This window comes from Poecilia reticulata, linkage group LG7 (genome assembly GCF_000633615.1).
Source record: "Poecilia reticulata strain Guanapo linkage group LG7, Guppy_female_1.0+MT, whole genome shotgun sequence".
Taxonomy (NCBI): domain Eukaryota; kingdom Metazoa; phylum Chordata; class Actinopteri; order Cyprinodontiformes; family Poeciliidae; genus Poecilia; species Poecilia reticulata.
In genome coordinates this window covers 26,073,238-26,085,163 of record NC_024337.1, presented here as the reverse complement: position 1 = coordinate 26,085,163, position 11,926 = coordinate 26,073,238, and the positions used below count along the sequence as shown (strand labels likewise).

The 11,926-nt window shown below is 39.5% G+C and overlaps 1 protein-coding gene across 1 annotated transcript; it reads right to left on the bottom strand.

Annotated features, from left to right (window-relative positions):
* Nucleotides 1–74: 74 nt before the first annotated feature.
* Nucleotides 75–10,300, bottom strand: LOC103467400 (putative helicase mov-10-B.1). The gene is made up of 23 exons (XM_008413742.2): nt 10,058–10,300; nt 9,852–9,954; nt 8,807–8,988; nt 8,435–8,537; nt 8,197–8,338; nt 7,833–8,085; nt 7,209–7,322; nt 6,929–7,106; nt 6,386–6,528; nt 6,100–6,300; nt 5,574–5,686; nt 4,896–5,092; nt 4,625–4,722; nt 4,376–4,473; nt 4,181–4,279; nt 3,311–3,413; nt 3,111–3,228; nt 1,643–1,834; nt 1,435–1,506; nt 1,002–1,127; nt 847–935; nt 644–759; nt 75–560 (listed from the first exon to the last, which is right to left on the bottom strand). The coding sequence occupies exons 1-23, from the start codon at nt 10,189–10,191 to the stop codon at nt 499–501; spliced, it is 3,036 nt and encodes a 1,011-aa protein (XP_008411964.1). The 5' UTR covers nt 10,192–10,300; the 3' UTR covers nt 75–498.
* Nucleotides 10,301–11,926: the final 1,626 nt, after the last annotated feature.

Below are 11,926 nucleotides of genomic sequence, written 5' to 3'. Positions count from 1 at the left end.
GTATATCAGATGAAATTAAAATCAAATGCACTCCAGTTTCTTTGCATGGCCACAAGAACTTGGTGAGAATTCAATTTCATGTTTCACATAGTACTTTTTATTAAACACAGTGCATCAAGTTAATTTAGTAAATATAGGTTTTTTTAAAAGTTCAACAGTGATTTGACAAAAATTTTCTCAATTTAAAAAAAACAGTGATTAAGTTAAACAGATCAAACCTGAGAAAGTCCCTGAATTTCATGCAACTCTTTAGTCGTCGTCATGATGTAATCAGAAGCTCATCTTTGCAGTGGTTAGCAGTTGAGCTCTTATTGGTACAATTCCTCTGTCCTCTTGTCTTTGGCTAAATGTTGATCTTCAAAATATGCTTCTGGATAATATCACTTGAATGCTGACATTGTTTCTGATCAATATTGCACAGTAATTTTTATCCTGGACATTTGTAATGCATTGATGTTCTTCAAGTTTCCCAGGTAGTCGTCTCTCTCTCCCTGCTGCTCACATGTCATTCCTCCACTCGGGATCCAGTTGCTGTTGAACAACACTCTCAGTAGACTGAACTGCGATGGAGAAACATTCAGAAGTAATGTTTAAATAATAACACAGCTCTTTAATTTAAAATTACAGATGAAACGTGTTTTACTTTCAGCCTTGATGCTGATGAAGAGTTCAGACAGTTTGGTCACGATCATCTCCTCGTCTTCCTCAGCATGCGAGAAACCGCTGTAGCCTCCCTCATCCTTGCAGTACTCGATGAAGCTGCAGCGAAGAGACGGGGGGGATAAATAAATTTTATTCAATATAATCTATGATTTAGCTTCTGTAATGTGAGACTGAGAGACGTACCTGGCCCAGATACGGTCTGCGCTCAACATCAGGGGGTTTCCCACCACGATCAGCAGAGCTTTGGCTCGAGTCACAGCCACGTTGAACCTCTGGACAAACAAAGAGTCAGGACGACATGCAGGCATTTGAGGCGAGTGTGTGTGTGTTTTAGTTACCTTCTCATTCTTGATGAAGCCCAGGCTGAACTTTTTGTCAAAGTCCATGTAGTTGGGACTGCTTCTAACAGCGGACACCAGGATTACTCTCCTCTCCTGGCCTTGGAACTCCTCCACTGAACCAACCTGACACACACACACACACACACACACACACACACACACACACACACACACACAATTTAAACTAACAGCGAACCAGTATCACTGACTGGATCAATAGCTGTTTTTAATAGAAATTATTCTCTTATGTGCTTTTGTAGCCGCTCCGCATCATAAGCAGCCAGTTAAGGTGGCTCTGGCGTCCGGTCAGGATGCCTCCTGGAACTTTACCCCCCCCTTTTAAAAAAACTCAGTACTGAATGTCTGAACACACTTTTAAAGCTCCAGTTAACCCTTAATCTCCTCACATCGTGGAGGGAAAAATTGTTACCTTCAGATTGCTCATGTCTTTACATTTTAAGTCCTTCCCAACTTTTTCCAAGGCTTGTCGGATTTTCTGAACCTGTGTTATACAAAGAAATAAAACAGCAGAACCATTCAGTGTTTACAACGCTGGACAGGCGTTCATTTTAGAACGGCCCATTTATGTTCTAGAAATCAAGCGGTCATCATCGATTGTCTTTGGAAACAATTCACACCTGCTTCCTGTAGGGGGCGATGATGCCTATGTCTTTGGGAGCAATTTTAGCCACCCCTTTCTTCCCTTGCGACTGCAGCAGTTTTCTCACGTAGTCCATTAACACCTCCACTTCAGCAACATTGAAGAACGAAGGGCTGGTGGATTCACGAGTATCAATACCAGCAACCCCATGAAAAATCACTGGGAAGCCCTGAAAGATACACACAAAAAAAAAAAAACTGTTAAAATAACCTGAATCCCTGGTGGAAACCAAGATTACAAGAAGCTCAGTTTCCACATAGCTTCTAAATGAAAACACTTCAGTCAGTGAAACGCGGTATTTTGGTAGGAAGGAACTTTCTATTTTACCACAAACGTTTGATTCATAAGTCCATCTGCATCAATCCAAGCAAAACAAACCATTTATTATATTCTATTCAAGCTAGTTTTCATCCTGATAGAGGTAGTTTGAATCTAACTTAGTCTGTAAAGTGCAAGTTGAACACATAATTGAAATACTTCTTCTGATGACAGTATCAATATTCATGTCTTTTTTTTTATCTCACTTTTTTTTAATCTCCTCTTATGAGGGAGTGGTGAGCTTTAGCATCAGCTGTGTTCATAAACCATAGTGTAGCACCACCCAGCTGTGAATGTGTGGCACTTGGAGTAAAACATTTCTCTTCTGCAGATTTTTGTGATAATATACAAATTTGAATATTTTTCTTCATCTGTAAGTTCCTCTCTTTTCTCTAAATTCAAAATGAAGTGAATGATGAACATGCTATCTTTATATGTTTTCGGACTCAGAATTAAAATGTAATAGTTTGATACATTTAGTGGATTTTTGGGAAGGGATTACTGGTATTGAACTTGCCTATGAACAGAATTGTTACCATATATATTTATTATTTAATATATATTTCTATTCTAGGGCTGCACAGTGGCGCAGTTGGTAGAGCTGTTGCCTTGCAGCACGAAGGTTCTGGGTACAATTCCCAGCCCCGGTCTTTCTGCATGGAGTTTGCATGTTCTCCCTGTGCATGCGTGGGTTTTCTCCAGGTACTCCGGTTTCCTCCCACAGTCCAAAAACATGACTGTCAGGTTAATTGGCCTTTCCAAATTGCCCCTAGGTGTGCATGGTTGTGTGTCCTGTGTGTCTCTGTGTTGCCCTGCAACAGACTGGCGACCTGTCCAGGGTGTACCCTGCCTCTCGCCCAGAATGTTAGCTGGAGATGGGCACCAGCAACCCTCCCGACCCCACTGAGGGACAAGGGTGAAAGAAGATGGATGGATTTCTATTCTATCCAATCAGAAGTCAGAAACAAACTTTTTCCCTGGTCCCGAGACCACAATACAAGAATTCAAGTTGAACAACAGCATCACGAAATCGCTAAGTCAGGCAACGACTTTGTGACGTCTGGCAGAAAAGTTTGATTTCTAATTCAGCTGCTTCTGAATGCCCTTCGCTCTGTGTGAATAAATACCGGCTTTGGAAGGTGTTCCCATCTGCAGTAGAAGTTGCGTGAATACTCCTCGGCACACGCCTGCAGCTCTCCTTCGTAGAAGAGCTCATTGGGAATCTTGAGAATGGCAGGATGCGACCTGAAAGAGACGCATTAGAAGGTCTCTTCTGAAAACGAGCGCAGATTCTTTCTGTCACATTAAGCGTCGCGTTGTGACTCACCTGTAGTTGCGCAGCAGCTTGGTCACGTAGCAGTTGTCGTAGACGCCGTCATTCTTCAGGTAAAGAGGGAAATTGGTCATCAAGCGCTCCAAGAGGGACATCCCTGCAGACGGCACGGTATTTCAAACAATATATTTCAGAGTAAAGGAAAGCTTTATTTTAGAGTGAAAGTCGTCTGAAATGTTGCTTTAAAAAAAAATCCCCAGCTGTTTCTACAGGAGATGCTGAGTAAATTAAGTGGTTACTGGAACCAGAAATAACTGGTGAACTCACTAGCATGCCGGCTGTTTCTTCAGATTGCTACTTTTGAATGTTGTGAGAGATCAAACTTGTCAGGATGCTGAACATATTACACCTAAATTGCTCAGCTTCATCCTTTTGGCAATCTGTTGGAAGTGTCCTAGTTAATGTACAGGTCTACTGATGCCTGACATGTGCAGCATTCATTTTGATAACTTTGTTAATCCTTACTATAAGATGATGTAGAGTGTCTCTTTCAGCTGTCTTTGTTTTGAAATGTATTTTCTAAATTTGCCATAACATTTGAAAGGTGTGTATTTTCCAAATTTAAATAATCCAAAGTTCTTATTGATTTTGAAGCAAAATGCTAACTTCTACATTTGTGCAATTAAAATAAATAAATACAATAAACAAGTTAGAAACTCTGTAACTTTTGGGCAGTTTTGAAAAATACTTTTTTTTTTTTGCTTCATACATTTTGTTAAGAATGTTAGATTTCAATATGGGAAGAAAGTATAAAAAAAGCATTTAGTTTTTTAGAGAAATTGATATTAGTAAGTCAGGGCTTTACATAATCGGTGATTGGATATTGACCACAAAACCTCTGATCAGTCCATCTCCACTTCTTACCCATTTCGTATTTCAGAGCAAAAGGAGACCTGAGGATGGGTCCAAGCTGCTTGGGGTCTCCAGCTAGGACAAGCTGTCCAGTCTCAGAGTTTAGCAATCCTATGTGACAGAGAAAAAAAAAGCAAAACACGTTAAAAGAACCATCAATAAAACAAAATCCCGATAAAGAAAACTCTCCAGACTGTGCTCTGTTACCTGCCAGGGGGACCAAACACTCCGTCTCCACGGCGTGTCCAGCCTCGTCCACAAAAATGTGAGTGAAATGTCCAGGACGAATGTCACCTGACACAAACCTGCGATATTGAAACAGGCAGAAAATCACATTGTCGAATACATAAATCACATTGTCCATTTGTGACGTTAAATGTGGGTGACTTTTTGTTAGAATATTGCCAGAAAAAGTGCATATTAGAAAAATATTTAGTTCTGAAAGTTATTCTCTACCTTCCAGCAGTTAGCAGGGTGGTGACAATAATTTTAAACTCCATCAGCTCCTCTTTTGCAGGAAAAATATAAGAATCTCCTAGGAGGTTAGAGCAACCCTGTGGAGCAACACAACCACAAACATATATGAATGCAGTGGCGTCAACAGTATGCGGTCAAAGACAGAACAAGTGAAAAGCTGCAGGAACGATTCTAAATGTTGATTTTTGGCCAAGAATGAGATGTTCAACAAAAAATAAGTGAGTGAGTTAAACTGCCAGTCAGCGCTGACCTTCAGGTGCTCAGGGACGAGTTTTGGGTCCCGGCTGCTGGCGTACACTCGGTAGACTTTGTGCTCGTCTACATGCACGCGAATCTTGCTGCACAACAGATCAGCGGCGCTGTTGGAGGGAGCGCAGGCCAGGATGTGGCAGAACGTCTGGGTCTTCTCGATCTGCTTGATGGCCTCCACCAAAGTGACAGTTTTACCTTAACGGGCCGTGAAATTTAAAATGATATTTAAAAAAAAAACAAAAACAAAAACGAGTGAAGGAGCATACTGAAGCTGCAAATGCCTCAGTATGCTGAAATGAAGCAGCGGCAGAATAGCAACTTCAGGTTTTCACATTTCTTTACGTTCCACACCGTTTTGTTTCTGCTTTACCCTAATTGTATTCAGTTAACATAACATGATTCCTGCAATAAAATATTGGGAGTATACAGGCAAGTGTCGTGAAGGTCTTTTATATACATTATTTCCATTATGTATGGAAGGAGCTTGCATGATTATATGCAGAATCTTTTGTTAGCATGGCATAAAGATCATTGCCCTTAAGCATTTCAACATGTCAGCAGAAATGACAACTGCTTCATCAGTTACCTCCATGTACTGTAATTTCAATCTGTTTCTTTTTTTTTATCACAACATAGAAATGAATTACACAAACACATTTCGACTTGTTTGTTTCACCTGTTCCTGGTGGGCCAAACACAAGATACGGCGCAGGTCTGGAGGAACCGGCAACAATGTGCTGCACAGCTTGATACTGCTCTGGGTTTTTCTCCAGCTGATAATCAAACAGTCTGTCGGGGAAACAGAAAAAGGAAAGGAATTGTGTTCTTAGTGCAGTAACAGCAGCTTGACCTCATCCACACAGCCTGTTTTTGACCTCCTCTCTCATAGTGAGCACAAGCAGACTGATTCTTACCTTGAGGAACAGACATTCTCCCATGCCTGATATTGTGTTCAAGGAGACCCCTGATTGTTGGTGTAGAAATGATTAACCTGCGTCAACACTGTCTGTTGAGACTATTCTGCAGTATCATGGAGGACGTATCCTTTAAAATACCTCCTTAATGTCTGTCCCCACTTATCTTTTATTTAGTGTAACATCATTGAGGCTGAACCTTAAGTTCACAGCATGCTTAAGCTGAAACGTGTGTCTTTGGTGCAAACTAAGGGGGAAAAAAAGAGTTATGCATATAGAGATACTTACTTGAGTGTGGGGAGGTCGGGTTTCTCGCGTGGCGTCGGGGGTGCAGCAGGAAACAACACACTGCTCAGTTTGTGGGTCCTTGCGAATTCTGCAGCTCTGTGCTGGAGACGCACAGTCAGGCGGTTGAAGTTGAACTCAACGTTGAACTTTATCCCTTCAATCAAGCTGAAGTCTTTACCCTTCATGTATCGATTCAGCAATCTGCGATGAAACAGAGAGAGGAAGCTCAGTCAGAGTCGCGGACTGCTGCTCGTCTTTGTGTTGTTACTGAGCGTCTCAGTCTTACTCCGAGGCGAAGCCCAGTTTGACGCTGTCCAGCTGCACGCTGTGCACATAACCACGATACTTCACTTCCTTTTCTCCCTGGGGGTACACCAGCAGCGAATCCCCCCGCAGCACAGAGGGACGGTTCTCGGAGACACCGGGCACCTGGGAGGAGAACAAAAAGTCACATTTCACTGATTTTGTTGAATTAAACTAAAGTTGACTAAGAGAATAAAGTTAGTTCATTTAAGTGGCAACATACGGTTTCTGCACATTGCTGCCGATTTAACAAGGCTAACATTTTCGGAAACACTTTATTTAAAAACTGACATGACGATACTGTCATAAACATGACTTAACACCAGTCAGGACCATGAGCGTTTTTTTTTGTTAACCTTTATTTCACCTGGACAAACTCATTGAGATTAAAAATCTCTTTTGCAAGAGAATTCTGGCCAAGACTGACAGACGTTGGAAGCTCAAACGTACAAATTACAACCCTTTTCTTCAGAGGCAGTACAATTTTCTATTACATCTGATCCCAGCAACTGGATCGCAGTCATACCTCCAGAACAAGAAGTCTTGGGTTGTGTGTGTCTCTTTTTAGCTGAGCGAACTCTGTGCCTTCGTTTGGAATGTTGTATCTCCTGATGTCGAACTCCATCTGAAGTTCCTCCAGGTACAGCAGCGTCTGGAACTTCTCGGTGTAATTCTCCCAACTCAAAGGACTCTCCAAAACCTTCCTTCAAATAAAAAAATGAACAAATAAAAAATAAACGGTTGGACACATTTTAACCAATACCTTTGTTTACTTTTTTTTAGTGCTCAGTCTCGGGCCAATTTACTTTTTCTCACTGAAGACATAGCGCTGCTTCAGCTGACTGATGAGCTGGTCCATGTACGGTGGAATACGATACTGTTTTAACTCAACCACATATCTCAGCTGCATAACAGAGAGCCTGTTAGGGGAACAAAGAAAAAAAAAATAGACAAAATTTGGTCAAGTTGGGAACAAAGCAGAAATGCTATCTTAAAAAAGAGCATTTGCTGCATCCTAGTCAGTGTGGATCCACGGTGATTCAATTCTGTCAGGATTTTTTCTCTCCACATTTCAGGTACAACATAAACCAACATATATATTTTCATAATAATCACAGTCCTTATTAAAACTCTCCACTTTTGGCCTCATGCTAAAATGTACAGAGATAATGCGATCATGCTATTATTTTCTCCCTGCAAGGACATCACAAAATGCAAATACAAGTTGTGTTTTTTTTAATTTAAGGTTTCTTACACATTCTCAACTCAGAGAGTGACTAATCCAAGCAATAGTTCGCAATAATTTCTTCTTCTTTAACCTAACTTTTATAAAATATTTTGATATCTTTCAAAAAAAAAAAATCTATCAATTTTTGGGGCGTTCACATAAATATATATTTAGTAACAATAAGCCGGATAAAGGTTCGTACCCCTCTGGTGGCAGCCCGTCAATGATGTTGCACATAAGGTCAGGGGTGAACGCTGGGAGGGAGCGAGGCTTGTAGGGAGCCACGGGAGCGAGCTCCAGTCCTAACGAAGTTATGCACTGGGCCTCGATGATGCGCACAATGTGGAAAGCAGTGGTGGTGGGTTCCAGGTCTGGTTTGAATTCAAATGCCAGCGTAGCCGGGAAAAAACCGACCAGTTCACAGCGGAAGCGGACCTCTATTTCATAGCTGTCACCTGAGAACAGAGCAAAATAGGTAACCGGTTTTGTTACACCCTTTATGTGTTTTTTTTTAATTTTTTTTAATCATTTATGTAAATAAAAATAAACTTGTTTGAAAACTTCACCTGGATTCAGAAACAAGGGACTCCGCTTGGTTACGCTTTTTTCATCAGACAGACTAAGGTACCGGAGCCAGTGCAGCGGAGTATAGTAGGTGAAATACACAGACTGAGATCCAGTGTTTTTCACATTCAGCTTGACCACATACTAGTAAAAAATAAAAATGAAAGGTATTTGGAATTATGAAATGTCAATAGATTAGATGCTAGCCAGACAAGGACAGCGGTCAAGAAGCATTCATACCTCCAATGTGTTTTGTACACACAGGACCAGTTTGCCATTCTCGAAAGGAGAGTCCGCAGTGATACTGATTCCGTGTTTATCAGTGATCAACATGGAGAGATATCTGAGGATCCAAAACGAGCAAAGGTTAGAAAATAACTGTACAAGAGACAGCAGGGTGTTCACTAGATTACTCAGAGTTTAGTAAGGATGTCTGCCCTGACAGCAGGGATTTCATTTTACTTTGTTTCCTCGTTTAGATACAACTTTACTACTCTGCCAAGCAAAGTAGTAAAAGGATTTGTGAGGACTGAGATATGGAAAGTATTAAAAAGGAAGCAGAAGAAAAAGGAACATTCACAAAAATGCAAGAGGAGAACTTTGTCCAGTTACCCTTCCACTCTCAGTTTGCTCATCAGATTACTGGCCAGCTTCCTCCGAGCTCTGACTCCTGTCTCTGCGTCGTCTGCAGAGCTGAAGTCAAGTCCGGGCTCAAGGCTCGCCCGCCTGCTCCAGGTGGGTTGAGGCTGATGGGTCCTGGGTGTGTGCCACTGGTCCAGGTACTGATCTCTGACCTGCAGAGATTTAGTCAACTGTTTTTCTTTTGTTTTTTTTTTATGGTAACAATGAGACACAGCTATTACCTACGTGAGAGGCAATAAAACACTAAAACACTGGTTCTGGTTGGATGCAGGCTTTACATTTAGAGATTTTTGCATCTTCAAGTAAAATATGCTAACTGCAGTGTGTAAAGTGAATACTCTAAATACAGCATTGCCATCTTAGTATATTAGACCAATCAAAAGAAAACTTTTTACATGTAAAATAATAATAATAATACATGATGGCATTTTTTGAGCCATCTTCTTTAATGCTGTTTGTTGAAGCAGCAGCTTCCTCTCACTGCGGTGAGGAAGCAGTCAGATAAGCAGCTAGATAAGGTGCACAGAGGAGCGTCACTGCAGACTCTTTCTCCCAGCACAGGTAAGAATTTATAGTCCTTTCTAATTTCAATAAAATTTGTGTTGTTATTTGTAAAACCCTGTTGTTTGCACAAAAGTTTCTCTTTCTTTGTAAATAGTCGGGCGCCGTTTCTATGCACATCTTGTACAATTTTTCATTTCTAAATTAGTTGGATCAGCTAATTTTCTAATCTACGCATGGTACTTTTTCTTTTAGTAATTGCACAGTGTTGTTATTCTTACGTTGTAAATGTCATAGTTCTTACATATATCTAAATAGAACTCTGTAAGTCTGTTATTACGCTAAAAAATTACAATGAATGCTCAAACTTTTGGCCTCAACCTCGCGCCACTATGAAACCATTAAACCATTCAGTTTGTAAATTTAAAATTAAACGTCTTTAAATATTTCATTTTCAACTTGGCAAAAAAAAAAAAAAAAAAAGGCATACATGCCAACAGACAAATTTACAAACCGCTGGTGTGAAGCGTATGTTGTCTTTCCGTCTGGTTATTTTATTACACACTTTGAGAGCGTGAAGCACTGAACCAAAGTTTGGATCTTTGGTTCCTGGGGTCCTACAAAGGAACAAATAAATACATAAATAAAATAAAAACAAAATAAAAGTCTAATCTCCGTGAATTAATAGAGCGTATGTGTGTATGGGGTTTATGTGCTCACCTTCTCCGGAACTCGTCATTATAAATGTCTCTCAGCTGGAGCCTGTCCGTTATGGACGTTCGATTGGTCTCGTCTAGAAACTCGAAAAAGTCCAGTCCGATTTGGCAAAGTGCGCGTAAGCTCATTTTAACCATGATGGCTGATCAAGCTAACACAAAATAAGTCCAGAACGTCCACTGAGTCTCTCTGTATACGGATGTAGATGAATTCGTAGAATTGAAACCTGGTGAAAAACCCAGAGAGGTTTGTTCGCTCTGTTGTTCATTGACATTCCACACGGGCGGTATCCGGGTGAGTCCAACGGCACAGAACGACTATTAAAGAACAGGGCGAGGCCTAATGTTAAAACAGGCACACCCAAACACTTTCACATTGCGGAGAAACGAAACCTAACTTTGTAAACAGCACTGTAAAGTCATACATAAAGTAATAAATTAAACGCCTGTGACCACGTCAGCAACTAGAATATAATCTATCAATCAAATCCATATAAATAGATAGATTTTGAGATTCATAGATGTCAAATGACTTATGAGGCGTTTTAAAAATCCAAAATTCAGGTTCTCTGAATATTTTAGCTTTACATAACACAAATAAAAAATAGAATAAAATATTTCTTAGAATAAAGTGGTGCAACGAATCAATCAGCTCCTGAACACAACACGGCTTTGGGTTATTTGAAAGAAAACCAACCAGAATCTATTGTAAAAACCCATCTTGGGCCTGATGGTTACAATAGAGAGCAAATGAATCACTCTTTGCTTTATTTCAAAAAGACCAAGTCAAATATCTGGTGGGTAAAGAAAGTAAAACATTGATTTTTACATATTACAATATGTCACTGAATAGAGATTAAGTATTTCTAAATAAAAAATATTTTTTATTTAGAAATAAAAAATATTTTTTTATTTCCATCATTGTTTTCTACACCTATTTTACTTTCGCTTTAGGCTACTTTGAAAAAACATTGCATAGAAATAAATGTATTAAAATAAGTAATGTGGAAATTTTGGAGTTATACCTTCAGGTAAATGTATTATTATTATTATTATTATTATTATTATTATTATTATTATTATTATTATTATTATTATTATTTTATTTTTTTACTTTTGAAGCTCAGAAATGTCTGGGTTTTTTTCTAGAAAATCTTTGAGATTAATACCAAAATTTCTGAGTTTCTTGACAGAAATGTACTCTTTCTTTTTAGTCTACTTTTAATGACCCTAATAAGCTGTCATATTACTTTCATTCATGTCTGTCTATTAAGTCTATGCATTTTGAGAAGCTAAAAAAGAAGCTAAATTTTTCATTGTGTTTGGTATGCTTCAAAAAACATCTTCGGCACAAGATTTCCTCTGCAATTAAAAACTGCAGTTTGACTTGTGCTTGTTTTCTATTTCTCCACTAGAGGGAAACACAGACTCATTTTTCCTCAGCATGTGCAGAAGAAGCAGGCCCTGCTTGTTTTCTAGCCCCTAACGTCCCCCTCCTCTTATAAATAAAACAAGTTCAACAAACTGTAAAATAAGCAACCTGTTGTTGATTTGTGACGCAATTGCTATGTCTATGCTCACATTGTGCTGAGAGTCTTCTTTGTCAGATGAAGTTTCTTGCTTTGTGCTGTGACAACAGAAAGATTGTGAGCTCTGGTTACCAATTATACCAGTTTTTCAGAGGTCATAAGATCTTGATTGTTCCCCTAAACAACCGTTATGCCGTATGACAGAAATGTCAATGTCAAGTGTTTTTACGACATCATAGGTGTATTCTGTCCAAAGTTAAATCAATTTAAGCTACTTCATAGCATATTTTATAACGTCCTGAACACTTTGGCTCAAATTAATTTGTTTGTATAAGACAGAAAAC